General features: G+C 45.0%; 1 protein-coding gene across 3 annotated transcripts in view; it reads right to left on the bottom strand.

Moving 5' to 3' along the window:
• Positions 1-995: 995 nt before the first annotated feature.
• The window catches only part of mctp2a (multiple C2 domains, transmembrane 2a), a 31,458-nt gene continuing 13,372 nt past the window's right edge, over positions 996-19,081 (bottom strand). For all 3 annotated transcript variants that reach the window (XM_029152819.2, XM_029152821.2, XM_029152820.2), the window contains 6 exons: positions 11,110-11,229; positions 9,819-9,860; positions 5,278-5,387; positions 5,079-5,188; positions 3,913-4,010; positions 996-1,782 (listed from right to left, as the gene is read on the bottom strand). In XM_029152819.2, coding sequence (XP_029008652.1) covers positions 1,732-1,782; positions 3,913-4,010; positions 5,079-5,188; positions 5,278-5,387; positions 9,819-9,860; positions 11,110-11,229 — 531 coding nt within the window. In that variant the 3' untranslated portion in view covers positions 996-1,731. The remainder of the gene's footprint in view (positions 1,783-3,912; positions 4,011-5,078; positions 5,189-5,277; positions 5,388-9,818; positions 9,861-11,109; positions 11,230-19,081) is intronic.

Raw genomic sequence — 19,081 nt, 5'->3', positions numbered from 1 at the left:
CCTCCCGAACGCTGCCCTCCTCCCAGCTCAGCCAAAACCAGCCCCCAAGCTCCGATGGAGCCAAGAATGCTGGAGAGTTTCAGCCAGTGTGTGGGATTTAGCTCATCAGAAGCTCAGGGTCACCTCCACACCCTCTCACTTTGAAACAGACCCCTGGTGGCAGCTCCTGGGAGAGCCCAGTGATGTCTCTATCAGCCTGTCAAAAGAGATAGCCCGGGGCTCCACCAGGTCCCCCTGAGCCAATCAAACTCTCCACAAAGCACAGATGGATGCTCTTTCACCAGCACGCTACCGCTGAGGAGGGGGGTGCCCGGCCACGATGTTCCGTCCCCCAATCAGATGGAACAAACTCCCATCGCTGGGGTCCGAGCCACAGTTCAGCACAACTTCGGTTCTAGCCATGTATATTTAAAGAGGGAGTCCTTGCCATCTGTCTACTACCACAAAGACAGAAAGCAGGTAAAGGATGAAACTCGTTTGTATCAGAGCAAAGCGTGTGTGTATTTTTAAAAGAACAATATTTCTGTAATTTATTTTAATCAATGCAAAAAAGGTAATAATAGCTGAGTATTCTTTTAAATTATGTGATGATTTAATACATCATTCTACTTGAAAATCTATTGTCAAGAAGTATGTGTTTGTAACCATTAGATAAGCAGCTGGTTTTAGTGGAAACGTAAAGCCCTAAGTGCTGAGGTTTGAGAGAGTACTCTGTACGGGATGAGCTCTCTCTCTCTCTCTCTCTCTCTCTCTCTCATCTGGACCCTGTTATTGTGAGAAGGCAACAAAAGCAATGCATTAGGGAGCCCAGTGGAGCCACACTGCTTTGATGTGAGCTCGGTAACCAAGGCGCAGTGGTGGCCGGCGTGTGAGCTCTGTTCCAGCGGCTGTGTTGTGTAATCAAATGTGTTTACAGCGTTTTCAAGTAAAGAAGCGGTGTAATCCATCCTCACGGCCGCGCAGCCACGGCAGGAACACAGGCGAACTCTAAGAGCTCAAACTGATCGAGATTTTATTGGATTTTTAGAAGTTCTCTGTTGATGATAATGATTCAGACACGATGTAAAGATAAATTAACAATTAACTGAATGAATCATGACAAATTTATACTTAGAAATATAAATTCATTTGTTCACAAGTTAAAATAAAACAGGTAAAAATATGAAATATGATAAAAAAAATCCTTCACAGAATATTAGATTTGGGTAATTTGCCCTAACACACTATGTTGACAAAACATAATTCTTTATAAATCCCTTTAAATTGTTTGGAATATATAAAACTTTTTTTTATTATTTACATGTAGAGTGGGTCTGTTTTCTATAAACTGTAATCTGTTCATTTTACTATAAGGTAAATTGCTTAGTTTCTTCAAAATCCAGAATCCCAGAACAGAAGCGTGCGTGTCTGCGGAAAGCCAAACCCCACGCTTTCATTCCTTTTCCTAAATCACATCCAAAGATGAAGGCTGAGTCTCGCCGAGCTCTCTTTTCTTTACCTCCAGGCTTGTGATTGACAGCGCCATGTGCTGGCCTCCTAGTTGCTGCAGTTCACAGCCCCTGTCAGGGGGGTGCCAAATGCACAAACCAGAGAGCGACTGGCTGCCCCTCCACAGCAGGGGGCAGACTTGGGGTGGTGCGGTGGGGGTGCACGGGGTCATTGTTGTCAGGTGGACTGCATCGCAGCGTATTCAAAAGAAGAGCAGCCTTTCATCCGGAGCGTCCGCCGAGCTTACTTTTTCTTTTTCTGGCTGGTGGGCGCTCTCACCATGCTGTACTGCACCTGTAAAAACAAACAGGAGTTTGGTCAGAGGCAGGTAATCCGAGCTCAGCGGAGCGCACGGTAATGGCTCCCCTGAGGAGAGCTGGTGCAGGAGAAAGCGAGGCGGGCTCCCCTGTAATGAATCATTTTTTAAACACAGGAGCAGAGGGGATTAATCACAGGGAGGAAGGATTTGAAGAGTCAAGGGTTTCGTACCAGTGTACGCCCCCCTCATCCTGCACCGCCATCACAATATTAGAAACAGACATCAACTGTTGAGATGACCCGTCAGGCCAGTGAGGGAGATGCGAGCTGCATAATCACATGCTTTAAGTTGTGTCCGCTAGAGAAAACTTTCTAGGAGCCTGAGAATAGTATAAAGCCAGTGTTTGAGTTGAAGAGTTACTAACATCAGTTAACGTGGAACTTTCTTCACGGCGGTACAGACACTGTCTGTTTATTTCTTCAGGCAAAACCAAGACACGAAATATGACATTCGAACTTGTGTTGTTTTCCCTGCCCGTTACAGACGTAGGATTATGATAAATACATGTTACTTTCAAAAGTCCCATAATGCTCACAAAACATTTACGTTAAGAAGCCGCGTTCTCTTTGACTTTCAATAATTATACTGTATATTCAATTGTCCATTTTCTATTGAAACTTGCCACCGCAGTCCAAAGAAAACAGACTGATCATAGTGTGAAACCAAAACGAAGAGCTGGAATTGGAAAAGTTGCGTTTGAAGCACGGCTTGCTGAGCTCAAACAATACAGCGATTCTGTTGAATAAAGGTAAGAACTCTATGCTAATTAGCTGGTCTCCATTATTAGAATGGAGATGGAATGTAGGAACAAAGTAACTGCCTCCTGCATCAGAACATGAAACTGTCCTCAGAACTGACAGATGCTTCTTATTTCAGGACAGACACGGCGTTGTCAGAAGTCCCCGTTTGAGGCAGACTTTGTAGATGTGCTCAGGCACTAATTGCCAAGTCACATTTGCAAGAAAGACAGGAGTCAATTTTCAGCCTTTGTGGTGTTTTTGTTTCCGCACCTATCTGAGGATTGAAGTTCTAAGTCAACAAAAACAAAATGTGTGGTCTACTGTTTTGGGTCTCCTGTGTATATGATGTTAAGGTTATTTTTCACAGCCCACAATGAATCGTACTTATGATGAATCTTAAGGGTGTTTTGTTTTTTATGATTGGAACTATTTTCAAGATGTAGTTTTTCTTTTAAGCCGGGCTAAAAAGTATTGTTTTCATGGGATTTGAAAGTGAGTCATTTTCAAAGCTTAAACATTGTATCCCAATGGGGGAGACGACACACAAAGGATGGTGAATCAAAATGTATTCAACCACCTTGTTTTGCCAACTCAGTCAGCCAAATCTCAAACAACACAGGCTCCCTCCAACATCACAGAGAAGTCAGCAATGGCTTGCTGCAGGAGGACATCAAGGGCGCAGCAGAGAAACAGACTGGGGTGAGAGTGTCTTTCCAGATCCAGACTGTCAGGATTTCTCGCTAAATTCCGTCTGGCGACTTACCTGCTAGATGAAGGCAACGCGTGGCACTTCATTTCCTGGCCGAGCGAAATGCTCAGTCGGAGAACGGCGGGCGCCCAAGCGCCACTTACAACACCCTGACAGCTCTCCTCGGCTGTGTGATGTAAATGCAAATGACATATCAGGCGCGGCTAATATGTAATCACATATGGCACCCAGCAAGACGACTGGGCCTCACCACTACATTAATTGACTCCACCGCCCCGAAGTGACTAAGGCCACGCAGAGTTTCTGCGCTGACACAACAGTCCGACGTCAGGAGCCGTCCACGGGCTCCTGGCCACTTACCAAATCTAAAACCGCAGCGCCTCAATCGCACGGACAGAGCTGCTAATAACAGACGAGGCTCCAGTAATAAGGCTGTGGGCAAAACTGAGCATCTTCTCACGCAGGCGCTGCGGCGAATACATGGGGCCGCGCTGAGGAATAATTGGGCCAGGGCTGCTTTAAAGGCGAGAGTCCATTAATAATCAAACAAAGCCAGAGGATATATTTCAGCAACACTTGGGAATTCTGGTACAGCAAATAATGCGGGCATCTTCAGGGAATTCCCTCCCCATCTCTATGTAAAATTGGACCCTTACCTTTTGAACGTCGGACGGCACCCTCCTGAGGAAATCCAGTATTTCATTATTGTCAATAGAATATGGGTTGCGCAGCTTCTTGGTAAATTTGTGAACGCCTGTGAAAACAAAAACACATTAATAAATAAAGGTGTCACACCATCCAGGACACTTTACACTGGTTTACAGCCTAAAAAGTACTAAGAACAAGAGTTGCACAAGTTGAACCACAGAGAGTTCCTATGAGTGGATCGGTGACTGCTTCGCTTACGCCTCCAACTCCTTCCTTTCCGCCAAAATTTATTGAAACCTGACCAACACAATGGCAGCAGATATGGATGATGAAACAGTCCCGACTGTGTTACCTTAACTTAAAGAATCGCGCGTGCAAGGCGACTTTACTTTTGCAAAGTTAATTTCGAGTCCATCTGTATTTACTTTACACATGGCTGCATCGTGGAAGGGAAAAAAATGAAAAATATCTCTGGGGTCCTGTAATGGGACCATTATATTCACAGCTTGGTACTGCCTGTACCTCAACATGCAGACAAAGAACCTAAGGACTTAAATTCGTGCAAGCAACTTGAAAGGCTTGCCTTGCAACCACAAAGATGGGGGTTAACTGGGGAGGCAGAGGAGTGTCTCAGACTGCATGTTTTTGTTTGATATAATGGTTTTTTGGTATTGATTGTGTTGAAGGCAGTGTGGAAGTACAGTGGTTGTGGGCTTACAGCTGGAGGAGGAGAGCCCGTTAAGGGCAGCGCATCTCCCTGACCACTGAGATGACTGTCTATTCTGTACGACTGCAGCAGATAATAGCAGGCTAGACCAGGAGCCTACAGACTGCCCAAGGACATCATGTATTATATACAGCTTGCTACTCCACCACTGCTTTGTTTTCACACAAACCCTAGGCCTCGCCTCTGCTGGGCTCTGCTGTATCAGCCCACACTGAGCAAAGCGAACCTCTGTAGCTGTCTGATCTCGGTGCCTCTGCAGAGGTGGAGGGATGGCAGAGTTCTTAAATTACCGTGCTTCATTAAATCACAGCCGGTTGTGTTTCACAAGAGTGGTAGGGGCGCCGCTCGTAATACTGGGTTTGGTGACGGCCTAACACCAAATGGGCAGTGGGAGTTAGCGCTTGTTCATGCAAAATTAGTAGTTAGTTAAGGTACTGTGGAACTTACCCCAAATCAGCACAATGTATCTCAGTGGGACGAAATACAAGAGTGCTGTTGCCGCGAACAGCCCCACGCAGGCCAGGGTCGACAAGAACGGGACAGACCAGTTAAATATGCTGCACGAAAAGAAACAAAAAGGTTAATGGGAGGTTCTATTTAAAAACTTTATTTTAACAGCAAATGAATTATAGAATGGTGTAAATACTTTTTGACTCGCTCCCCGATGTTGGCGATCTCATCCAGGAGGCTCTGGACGGTAAGTACTATTTCTTGCACCATATGTATCTTATCCATCAAACCCTTTTTCCCAGCTTCCTAAAAAGAAACAAAAAATGCACAGACCCTGATGAGGTAAAGTGTATGTCAATTGTTGGGCAGGAGAGACAAAGAGCAGTTTATCTCCACTGTACTATTATGTGTGATTTATCTATTGAATGGCCCATAATGAGCAAACACTGTACATCTTCTGACTGTGCTTTTGAAGATGAGACAGACTCAGCGCTCAGAAGCTGTTATGTGGACGGCTGAGAGATTTCAGCTTTTGTCCGCCACGCACAATAGAGCAAGTGCAGCACAATCAAGACTCTCTGGTAGATGAAAAGTAGACAAAATGGCCATGTGCAATCAGGCAGACTAGACGACCTAGACAAAAAGCACGGGGGCCTCACAACTCAGGAGAGATTCCATTCCAGCAGCCGCCACAGGACAGGTTTGAGCATGTTTTTACAAAGCTGCCAGGATTTCTAACCTGTCCTAACATTTTATCTGCATGAGAAAAACACTTCACCCGGTTTAAAGCACCACGTTCACTCCTCCCCTCATCTGTGTCTCGTCTCAGCCATCGACGCACACACTGTACAGAGCTGCAGAGCATTATTTGCTTTTACGCACAAAGATAATAGGCTCAGATGGACAAGGCAGTAAGTCAACATGTGAGGTGGCTGAAGGACTCGTCTCTAAATGAAATAAATGCATCAAGGCTGGAAATAACGAGAGTGTGAGAAACCGTCCACAGGCAGAGGAGTAAGTAGAGATAACACAGCTAACCAAGCTAAAGGGGACTGAGAAGCCTCACATCAAAAGGAGGAAATAATGACAGCAATGATGACAGAGATGGGAGGCAGAGGAACAGCGAGGGGGAGAAGGGGAATGAGAGTGTTGGGGGGAGGGCCCTCTAATGGACCCTAACAGGAGGCTTGAGGACGTCTATATGTTGATGTTGCAAGTCAGCCGAAGCCGCAGCCTGTCTGCATTGACAGGGTCCGGACAGAATGCCTTTATCGGAGCTTCACGGAGCAGCCCCTGGGAGCGCGCTGTCTGCCAGCACGGGGAGGCTCCCCACCGCCAGGGCCGCGCCGGGCCGCTCCATGCAGGGCGCACCGAGAGAGCAGTTCCCACACTAGCAGAGCCTCCCCGTCTGGGCTCGGCCCCGGGCAGACGCCGGACGCTCGGCTCCGCGCAAAGAGGGGAAAACCATCACAAGTATGCTTTCTGTGAGACTACGATCTGACGGTGTCATCGCGGGGGAAAGAACCAAGTGTTTGTGCATCGTCCTACTGAGACAGCCTGCATGGTGTCATCTGCTCCACATCAGGTGTTAATTGAGCTCTTTATCCTAAGTTTATTATAAAGGCTGGAAACACTGTTACTCAGCCAGAAGTCATTATGATCCACTGTATGTCTGTGAGCTGCCGACGGGACCCGGCGCATTATCATTATCATATTACCATTTAAACTTACTGATGCGGTGCCATTACATGGTTTCGAATGTAAACGTAATAAGAGCTATAAGTGCAGTGGATACACGAGAGGTAAATGTAGCTGGAAACACAGCTCCGGCAGGTAAAAGTGAAACAATACTGGCTTTCATTTCTAAAAGGAAAGAGAGACAAATAGACGTGCTCTGAAGTGCGCATCAAGAGGCAGCGCTCTCACGATTACCATTATTCATCTGATTTAAAATTCTTGAAATCCTCCATCCCCTTAGCGACCGACACTGAAGTCCTTCCTACATTAATCAGTTGAGGATATGCTTCAGCTTGTGTTCATTTCTCTCTTGCTCTGTCGCGTGTACACGAGTGCAGAGGAAACAAAAATAAATAAAAGATTTCTTTCTGAAATGGAAAAGGCTGCGTAAACGAGGGACGGGCTAAATGAGTCCTAAATGTCCGCTGATTAGAAAACCTGTGTGAAATCATATTCTCATTTCAGACAAAATTGTAAAAGCTTCCTTTTAAGGTGCGGTAATGGAGAACCAATTTGATCTCCTGAACATAGGTAAACATACTCTCACAGACATGTGGGGCGTCATCAAAGGCTGGAAAAAGCTCATTTAGCACCATTTTAATTAGAATAAACGCTGCCAAATGTGAATTCTCTGGCTGAGTATTTTCCTGGTGACTTTTGTGGGAAAGATAAGTCCTGCATTGAAATGAAAAACACCTGTGTTCCTGACAAATTATTTCTTGTGAAGCTAAAATGACAAAACCCACAAAAGCCCCCCCTCGGGCTTTGTGTGCTGGTGGCTCCATGTGTCGCGCTCCTTATAATGCACGCCACAGATCGTGACATTGGCAGTCTGTCTGGCCGGTGTGTTCAAGGAGACCCAGCGTTGACTATACACTATGAGGTGAGAGATGGTGAAACCCCCCCCATCCCCTCCCCCCCAAAGTCCCCTGGGCCAGGCTCTGGGAGTTAGAGCCCAGACCAGCAATGCCAGACAGGGGGCAACGAACGCGTTTCATCCCTCCCGTTCATTGCTATTGAAGATCTATGGACTTGCTTTGCCCCTCTGTTTCTTTATGTTATCATTAAATATTGTCTATCTGCACAACACATACCTAAGGCCAAAGGGAAGTCACTTTGCCCAAACATAATTTGTAAGCTGCCTCTTTCCCCGAGGACAGATTTGTTCACAGGCAGAGAATCTGTTCTGCGTTATCCTGCTGCAACGCTGCCCTGCCTTTCGTCTCCCTTTAACGTCATGCCTTCACATTCTTGCTGCTCGGTCTGAGATCTACATATTTCCTTCCTCTGGGGGGGGGGAAAACACGGGGATAAAAACATATTTGAGTGGTAATCATATCCTTCTCAGAGGAAGAAGCCTTTATTCACACGTTAGCAAAGAGACGAAGGAAGAAAAAGCAACGGCTTTGAAGTTATCAAATTTAACACTGATCACTCTTTAACCCCAAATATTTAAAAAAAAAGACTTTGATAGGAGGTGTAAAGCAACACTGCTTGATCTGACTGCATGATATCACATTCATATGACAGCACGGCCATAACAAGACTTTCAAATAAGCCACTTTAAATTAAAGCTGACAGCTTAAAACAAACATGGGTGACTGCTTAATTAGTAAATGAAAGGAGATATTTCATTTCCTCTGAGTGTGAAAGGGCTTAGGAGGCTCATGGAAAACCTTTCACAAAGCTTTAGGAGGAAAAGGCTCAGAAACACATACTGTACAGCGTCTTAAACTTCTCTGAAGACGCTGCCATTTCACAAAGCAGAAAACTAGACCCTGCCCTATTATACGCTGCATTAAGGTTTCAAATAAGCCTAAATAAAACGCCGGGGTTAAATCCGACGCGTGAAAGGTAGCTCTGCCTGATTCAATGTGAACAAAAACACTGGATTTTCTGCTTCACCGTCGACGGTCCAAGCACCAGTTCGTCTGTCTCGCAAAGTGCCGCTTCCCACTTTGTGTGTGCTGACATATCATGCGAGTCTCATCTGTGGACTAGCCCATCCCTTCAGACAGGATTTGGTGGATGTGCCTGTGTTTTTAAAAGAAGCTGGCTTTTTTCTTAGCCTCAGGTCATCACAACAGAATATATTGAGCGCATTATGGATATGAATCCTGGGCCTAGACATGCAGCGCAAGGGTCATCGCTCGGAGGCTCCGCCGTAGTTCCACACTTCATTGCCATAAAGCAATAATACACATCCCTGTTAACTCTTCCTTCTTTATAGAAAACAGTGGGATGAGTGTAATTGAATATTATATGCTGTAGGGAAGTGTAATTTTCAGGCTACTTAAAGATTTCCTGTTTTGTTTTTAGATACGCTAGAGAGTTTTATTAAAAATATTACCATCTATGATGTCTTACAAACAAACAAGTAAAGATGATTGATGACCTTTGGGACAGAGGATGGGTACAGCGCTCTCGTATTATACTTAGCTCATTTGTTCTCATAAAAGCTTGTTCTCAACATGAATATTTTATTTACACAATAGCAATACGAAAAGCACAGATTTGACTCAATAACAACGGTGCAAAGTCAAATTGACGAGGCTGTTTAAACCTGATTTGACTTGATAGATTTTCAGTGCATTTGTGAGTGACACTGAATACCCCGAGGAACAAAGCAACGGCAGGCTCATAGATGTTTCCTTCATTTAGGATGCATGAAAACATTTCTATTCTTAGTTGGAAGCAACTGTCACGGTGGCTACGCTAGGAACCTGACTAAAACCAGTTTGGTTTCTGTTTGTGTCAGGATCACAGCTTATTACAAACATTCAGTTACAGTATTTGTCTGACTTAACCTAGGTTATTCAGAAAGAAACACTGCCATGTCTACACTTGTTATACAGTACTACCCACAAGGGGCTTCTGCACAAATTTTAAAATGCATTTATGATTAAAAATAAAATACATATCTTATTTATGCTGAAAAGAGAAACAAAACAGCAAAGCATATTATCACCCAAAACGTTGGAAAGAGACAAGATAAAATACCTTCTCGTCTTCGTCTTCATCTTCACCCATGCTTTCGTTCGCCTAAGAAAAAATATAGGGTACAGGGTGATTTCAAACGAATGGGACATGTGGGCACTGGAGCATTTTTAACAAACACCTAGTAATGAAATTTTCTTTGAGTACATTCACCCCTATTGGGAGAGGCTTGTTTCCATAGAGACTGCATCACAGGGGTGACCTCACACAAAAGGAGAGGTGAAAGAGGGCCTTCCTCACAAGAGCACTGTCACACCAAAGCAATCTCATTTCTCCACAACATAAGCACAACGAATAACAGAAAAGGGAAAGAAAAAACACATTTAATTTGGATGCTGTTGCCTAGATCACTTTATATCATGTCATCCCTGACCCCACTGTGGCGCACACTGTGACATTGCCTGGGAAGAGAGTTGTGTCATTGCCGGCCAGAGGGTCACAGAGGGGTGACAGAGTCTCCACACTGGATATGAGGGTGAGCCTGGGCTTTAACATTGCCCAGGGATGGACTCATGGCCAGCAGCCATGAACACAATCACTGGGCCGGAGATGTTGCTTTGGGGAGGGTGTGTGAGCAGGCCAGCCCCTAGCCGGCCAGTGAGAAGGCTTACAACACAGAGAAATTGGGGGGCAGGCGAAAGTGTGAACAGCATTAACCTTCACAGACATGTGTAGGGCAAACAGAATTTCCATAACAGTGGATAGAAATGAGATAGTGAAGAGAACTATAGTCCTGCCTTCACAGATGTGGCTGGACTCGAGGATCAGACTACAGCCAGGACACGCATTTGTAGTAAACTACTGTACTTGAAAGGCTTCTTACTGCTTCATGTTTTATTGAGCCTCTAGAAACAATGTTGAAACTATTCCAGCCAGCTATGGCGTGGAGCGCTGCCAAAGCAGACTACTCAGAGGTGCGCTGTATATACAGTGACACAGTATGCATCATGCAGTATACATTCAGCTTTTAGGCAGCTAATTCTAATGCATTGTACTATAATACTACTGTGGTATGAGTCACCTCTCCAACAATGCTGCTATGTTTGCGTTAAAGCCATCTGACATAGCTTTTGATTGTACTTTACGATCAATTTGGGCATTGTCATTTGTAGCACTGCTGAATTATGCTGCAATATATTTACAAACAGGCCAAGTGAGTGTACGTATAAGCAGGTTTGTGTGCTGTCTTAATATGTCTATAACACTGCAATGTGCACAAAAGCATTTTTACCACCAGCGTCTGATAACATAATAAAGATGGAATTTTCACTATGACGTGTCACTCGCCACTCACCAGGTCCTGGTTGAAGGTGGCCTTCCCTGCAGCGAGCTGGAAGTAGTTCCAGCCGATGAGCAGAAGCAGGAAGAGGGGCAGCATGAAGAGATCCCAGTGCCAAACCGTCACAAGGAAGATCTGTGGAGACGCAAATCGTATCATACTGTAACATGCTCACCTAGCTTTCAAATCTCAACAATCCCGTTCGAGAAAGAAAAAAAAAACACACACACATAATGGATTTAACCACATCCTAAATCTCACGAAAAGCATCACAGCCTGCAAAGCCTCTGAGTTTTGCAGTCAATGGATTTTACTCTTAGTGGTTTGAAAGTAACAGACATTCAGGGACAACTTTTAATATCCTGAAATCCTATTTATATGCACCAGTAACACTGTGCTGGCTGAGTGCCTCGCTGCTAAGCAGAAAGTATGACATGGATAGGCATGGTATGCTGTTTTTTAACTAGCACATCAAATCCTCTTAGATTCGGAGGCAGCTACTTTCTCTGACGAGGCACATATGGCAACCGGAGAAGCATTTGCAACATTTACCCCCTCCATGGCAATGACACTGAGAAAAGCCAAGACCCCTGGTAGAACTAAGAAGGATCACACTGAATGAATAATCCTTCATAATTCTGTAAAGGAGTGGCGCTAAGCACGTTGCACAACACCCACCGCATTTCACAGCGGAGCACTAATTGGACGGCTGCATTTAAACCCATTTATTGACAGCCTAATGAGTTTGTCTCCAACTGGAGCGATCAGGAATGTGTGAGGAAGATCACACTAGCAGGTTGACAGGGAAGAAATAAAAATGTCCCCCACAGCAAAGTGAATCTTAAAATCTATTATAGTGTGATTATGGTCTAATACACCCAGCATATGGCCAACCTATATTTACCACAGACACCTCCCACAATGTCAATTTGTCCTCCTGCTTTTTTAAATTATTGCATCCAGTAAAACTGTCACAGTTATTTTTCTTTAATATCAACTTCTTTTCTTTTCACTACAGTGAATCTGCCTATAATGCTAAACCCACACGTTGTGGCACTATTGCAGTCGAGTCTCAAAGCGCTTAAGGCTGCTTAGAGTATGAACAATATGTTCGAGATAAGGCCGAGACAGGATGCGAAGCACCGCGGCCTAGAGGCCTTAGTCGCAGGACTGTAAATAGCAGACGGCTCCTGTCATAGCAACCATGCAGAGCCTGTGCATGTTGCTCTGGGGCCAGTCTACCTACTGCCACACCAGGCCTAGGTTCAAATGGCCACCAGGGAAACGTGAACCGTGAGTAATGCAGACAGCGCTGTGGCTCAAGTGCCCTGGGCTTCATCACTGCACTGCTTATCATTCCTCCACACAACCTGGGAGACAGTGGGTGAGCTGAACATGTAAAGACATGCAGAGTATGGTGTTTTTATATACGGTAAAGGTTCAGTTAAATTACATATACAGTCACAAACTAGAGCTGGTGGGGGATATACATGTAAAAGGTAAACAATGAATATGCATGATGTGCAGCGGTAGCTGTAGAACATCTCCTCTCTGTTATGAATAACCTACGTCAGGTGTTGTCACCCCAGTTCCCATGAGGCGATTCCAAAGGAACGCTCCCCTCACCTCAGAGGAATTCAGCCGGCTGGTGGACAGGTAGCCTGTCATATTCCCAGCATTCTCATAAAAAAAGGGGAGAAGAAGTGGGGGGGTGGCTGTGCCTGGAAACTGACATGAGCCCAGCAGGAACGCTGAACCTCCTTGCCCTCCCTGCAAACGCTGCTACATTAACCACTAAAGTCTAATTGCTTGGTCTCTGTCTTCCTGTGCAAGTCAACAGAGGGAGCCAATTCATTTCCGCCCAGGGAGCCAGCACAGAGAATCTGTCATAGGTATTCATAATCGCCCACTAATGCAAATTTCTGCTCACCGTGTTCTGGCTCAGTGGACAAGATAAAAGCCTACAGAAATAAAATGCCTCGTGTCTAAACTGAGTGCTTAAATGAGGGTATAAACCAAAACTGTCAGGAATATCTCCTCAATTCCTCTCTCATGGTATGGCAGCCCATGTGTTGAGGATTTACACGTTTTTTTAACACTAATAAAAACGACAGAGAGGAACATCTGGGTAAACCTCTGAGATTCCTTCACTCAGGTGGGCAGACTAAGACTCCGCCGTCACATATCTCTCAGTAATGAGCAGAGGCAGGACTATATCTTTCCCTTCTCTTTTTATATACTTCAGTGTTTCTGTGAAAGGGAGACAGCACTAATTCTTCTCTAAGTGGTTTATATTTTATTAGCGAGCGCTTGAGTGATTAAAGCGCGTGTTAAATAAAGTGCAACATTTCTGGTGGAATTTCAACTGTCATTAAACATCAAGTGTAGTCTGAAGGGCCTTGCTGCATATTCCTTCCTCCGTCAACAAGCAGTGTACAACAAAATGTGCTAATAACCACGTTGAACAATGCAACAAACAAAGGAATTCAAAATTGGATAAAGAAAAAATTCATAATTCAACAAGACTAACAAGTGCAGTACAAGATGTCTGGGAGGAGCCCAGTAATGTAGGAAACCTCCCTTGACAAACACCATTTAGCTGAAAAATGTCTGTATGATTATGCACAGGGAGCCTGGGGAGAAAAAAATGAATTAATAAAACTATTAGTACACGGTGGAGTAGATGATGGAGATGCACTCTCCTTAGCCACCTGTAAGCGCTTGGAGAAGGGGGCAACCCTGTGCAGAGCAATTCTGCCAGCAGGGTTAAGAACAGCCTGACAGATTTGTTTTATAGTGCCATTAATATCATTCCACTAAATGCATTCTGTGCCTTCTCATGTAGATCCCCTGGCCAGCAGAATCCGGCACCTAATAATAAAGCACTCAGCGATTAAAAGTGTGAATAAAATAACTTAAAGCTGAGCAAGCATGGCAGCTCCCACCACCCACACTCTCCCAGGAGAGGGAGAAGGGATCGTAGCAGGAACAAAGGGACAAAGACACCCTCTATAAGAGTTTCTACTATCCTGTAAATTGATTAACAGGGGAGGGGGTTGGCCCAGCCTGCCCACCCTAACTACTGACTGGCAGACGTACTATCAGAATGCAAGGCAGCTTAATGCTGCCATATACAGGTACACCACAGCAAGTAGAGGGCTATAAATATGAGCGCATGTCAGTGTAACACACATATTAAGGCTGATCAGCCAAATTAGTCTATGTCACAACACACAGGGCCATTAACAGTGCTGTAAAAAAAGAACACAGTGAACTAAAAACACCTATTTTTTTACTTATTTTCAATAAATACCCTCATTTTTTTAAGACAATGTACCATCCAGAAACATGGAAGATTTAATCTTGGCTGTATCTTCACTACACGTCTTCAGTTGCACTCCACTTGGAAAGCTAAACAAAGCGAGAGCAGCGCCAGCCAGCATTATGAGGGTCAGTCATGGGGGCTGTGGACTGGTGCCAGATTACGTGAACATATAGTGAAAGAGTTTAACAAGGATGACTACGAGCTGCAGGGTTTGTGCATGTAGCTGTGCAGCTGTCTGTGTGTGCACAAACAGAAAAGGATTCATGCATGAGTCCAGACTAGGACGGGATCTACAAACATTAAGAAAATAAAGTAGGATGTTTATTTTTTTAAAATAGATAAGAGGTTCTGCAAAACACTGCATGGCCTTTACTTTCTATATTCTATTTCTTGGATTAAAGGGGAGTAATAATAATCAGCATTACTTCTTCTATTACAATATAAAAAGGGGTTAGTAATGAATCAAAAGGTACAAATAGCAGCTCAGTTCACTAAGGTCTCTTTTTCCTTCATCCGACCTGAAACACAGCCTGGCTGAGGGCTTATGTTGGGGACAGGAGCGGCGGGCTTTAAAATAGCTGTAAACGCAGAGCAATGAGACATGTAATTTGTGTTGAGCTCCGGCCAGTGTGGGGACAGGCTTTCAGGGGGTGTCAGCGGCAGAGGAAGCACAGATAAGATTTCTCTTCAGGGCAGGTAGAGTGTGTGGGCAGCCATGGCGCTCGGAGCGAACGCTGAATAAATATTTCACATACGCTCAACTCAAGTCTTATCGACTGGGGAGGGAGAGAGGGAGAAACATGGAGAGGGGGAGAAAGAGAGAGAGAGAGAGAGAAAGGCTACAGCGGAGTGAGAGCAATAGTAACAGGGGAGCTCATGTCCCTCTTCATTGGGCTGAAAGCGGGTGCAGTAGTACTGAAGGATGATTCTGTACCAGTCGCAATGCAAACCATCAAACCAGCCTAACACTGACATTTACTGTATTTCAGGTAAGTTGCACCAGTTTAATACTGTAGCTATTATTTGTTTTTGTAATAACTTTACATTACTAATGAGGCAGAATAAGAAGGTAAATGAATGCTCAAACATAAAAACCCACCACACAATGGAAATATGTTATAATATGTAATTCTAGCTATTTCGGTGTTCACACCTTTTTCAGTTCTTCAAATAGGAGGTGCCAAACGTTTGGCAAATGACACCTTGTAGGGACACCTGCACCGCAATGCAGCGCCGTAGCGCTTCCAGCTTTTCTGTGCGCTGAGAAACGACAGGCGTGTTAGGCAGCGCATTAGCATTTGCTCGCAGGGCCAGCGCTGGCCGTTGGTACCCCCCCCACACCTGTCTGACACATGCCGGGGCCGGAGCGGCGTCGGCGCTGGAGCGGGGCCGGAGCGGGGCGGGCGGCGAGGGCCCCGTGGTGCCTGTCAGCGGCGGCCGCGCTGACCCCGCACTCCGGCGCCGGCCACTAGTGTTTAATCCGTGGCGGGAGCGTTAACACTGAGCGACCTCCTGGGTGACAGAGCTGCCACGCGAGCCCCCCCCCCCTCCCCCCGAGGAGGTGGGGAGGGAGTGGCGCGGACTGTCAGCTCGGCTCACGCGCACGTTAACGCGCCGGGGCCACGAGCGGCCGCGTACGGGGGCAGACGGGTCGTCGCCTCGGCTGCCGAGGGAGAGGTGTCCTCTGTGACTGCGAAGGTGGCGAGTATGTTGGAGACAGTCATTATGATACAGCACACACAGCGGGGTTAAACGCAGCCCATGCTTTATCGCGGCTGAGAGAACATAATATAATAAAAAAAAAAAAAAAACACAACAGATGCATGGATAAGATCCCTGCCATCTCGTGTGTCAACGTGTATGTTTAGTGCAGTCAGCTAATATTATTTTAAAGACAATAACACGGTAAGTGACTTTGTAATGTTGTTATTATTGCATAAACTATATTTAAATAAATAAAATGCATTCGCCCCCTAAAAGATTTAATATTAGCAGTGAACGTGTATTAATCCCTATAATAAGGCTCAAGAGCTGGAAAGTAAATGATAATGGCGTGTAAATCACTGATGAGAAGCTTATATGTAGTTTTATATTATCACTCTATAATTAATAGACCTGATAAAATCCTGAATACACACATGATAGCAATCTTTCTTTTTTGCAAGACACGTTCCCACCGCTACGTCTGGGAGGACTCCCACAGCTAAGGAGATGGAGACTGTGACCCCCGTCACAGGGGAGGAACCCGCTCCTCTAAGGCCTCCAACTTTTTCAAGCGGAGGGAAAACAGATGCAAAGCAGAAAATTCGCAGGCGCGCGCGGTCCTCTCTCTCGGCCACGCTGCAATGCAGCAAACCGCAAATGGGCAGAGCCAGAACTCGCAAAGCGTCTCATTTTCAGGGACGGTGTTAACAAGAACAATTATGACAACTCTGATTATGGCTTTGATCTGGGCCAGGCTGGTGCTCTGGCTAATGGCCCTGGCTGCTGTGGCTCTATACAGGTGGTCTCCCGAGGCCTCTGGAGCCAGATTTGACCCTGTCCTGCCCTCATCTGGGGAGACGATAATTCTATCAGCCCCCCCAAAAAAAAAGTGCCCGTTGCAGCTGCCAAGTGTGTTTACAGCTGCACCGCATCAAACATTCATCAAATGGCATCTTTACAGTGTGTGATGTGAGGCAATCAGCATTTCACAGGCTGTCAAACGATGTCTAAAGTGGTCGCTACCTGGCAGTGTCGAAAAGGAAACGGTTCAAATAATCACATAAGGTATACTGGCTCCTTTTGAGTCTAACTCCTGACAGATGAGCTAGCTCGTATGTTAAAATATTAATTCTGCTTAAATACTTAAAGCGGTCTAATGACAGCAAAGCTCAGAATCAGCTTTCAAGTGTAAATGCTCCTTTTTCTTTTTGAACTTTTCATCCATTTCAATATCAAAATTGTCCTCAACTCTAAACTTCTAAAACAGATTAATTTGGCTGGATAATACATGCTCATTTAGCACTTTTTTCTTCTTCTTTGTGCAAGAAACTTGTGCCTCTTGATTTAATGCACAGAATAGAGGATTCAACTCCAACTTGTTCCCACGAATGGCTCCTGTTGGGAAAAGTAACTGATCTCCTCAGCGCCGCCGTCCGTATTTCCAGAAGTGCTGTAGCTCCATCTACAGGTTCCGTGCTTGTGTGCAGCAAAGAACTCTGGGTGACCCCTTTGCAGTCACTGCTGATGTATAGCACATTCATCTCGCTCAGTCTTAGTGAAAAGCACATCTAAAGGCTGTTATTTTATGAAGATTTTAGCTGTCACATTTTCTCTCTCTCAGAGAACGGAACATGCTGTTGTCAAACTCTTGAAAAGCGCAGATCCTAGGCTCATTACTGTAGCATAAACAAGCAGAGAGGGGGGGGGGGTCCAAATTTCTTGTTTGTATTTCCATTCACTGATGAAAATGTTTATGAGGATTTGCCAGAACTTTGTGTAAATGTGAGAAAGATTTTTTTCCTTTCCTTTTTCAGTTTTTGTTACATTACCTAATTAGAGAAACTATTTTAAAACTGCAATCCTTCGGTGGAGAATCGAAGGCAGCTTCAAACAATATGGACTCTGCCTATGAGACTGCACAATCAAAACAAGTAACCTCCTACACTTGCAAACAGTGACAATACGGCAACTCTTCCCAGGCCTTACACAATTTCCTCAAGTACTATAACACTTTAGCAGCATAAACCAAACATCAACCTGTAAATATTGATGTGCAGCTTTTCGATTGGCACTGATAGAATAAAAGTTATCTTCATATAAACAAACAAGACTGCTCCAAAACAAAACAAAAAAAAACACATTCCTTTTCACTAATGTGAGAAAGAGCAGTGATCCCTCATGGAAAATTTGAATACCTTACACACAACACGGCAACAACCACTTCATAATGCATACATGAATCTACATAAACAGGAGAGAAATGCAGACTACATGCTGTGTGGAGGTCAGAAAATTGGCCTGTGGGACTGAGTGATATAATGGCTAAGTATTCCTGGTAAAGCACTACATGAGCATCCCGCAGTCCCAGTAGAAACCGCAGCAGCGGTAATGCATTACAGGATGTATAGTGTAAAAGGGTAGCACTGGTCTGCCTGCTTGATAAATAATGTATTGTAATGTATAATAAAGCTAGGCCCACCACTGCAGCGTTTCCTACTGGCATACCCTGAGAAGCCCTGCACTGACTGCCGCTGTGGAAAAGAGCAGACACTAGTGGTATAATTATGCACATCTCAGAGGCAAGCAGAGGCCATCTGTCAATGTCTGAATCAGTTACCTTATTACCACTGCCTAAAGATATAAAGATAGGAGTGGGAGCTGCTTTCATTAAGGCACATGGTGGAATTCTGCTTTAGACAGCTCCAAACACGAACCTAATTGCAAATGATGACTTGGAGGAGGGGGAGTGGCTCCGCGGTGGCTGGCCCCGGAGTGGGCAGTGGCACAAGTGGGGAGAGTGGCGCGGCACTAGGCTTGTGCTGACAGTCAGTCGCGGCCTTGTCACTGGCCTCACTGACTTTTTAACAGCAGGGTCCAGAGGTTTCCGCACTCTTCAAAAAGCATGGATTATCTGCTTGTGATTCACAATTCCAAGCTGTTTTTCACTTGTTGAAAATA

This window comes from Betta splendens, chromosome 6, assembly GCF_900634795.4.
Source record: "Betta splendens chromosome 6, fBetSpl5.4, whole genome shotgun sequence".
Taxonomy (NCBI): domain Eukaryota; kingdom Metazoa; phylum Chordata; class Actinopteri; order Anabantiformes; family Osphronemidae; genus Betta; species Betta splendens.
This window is presented reverse-complemented; position numbering and strand designations above follow the sequence as displayed.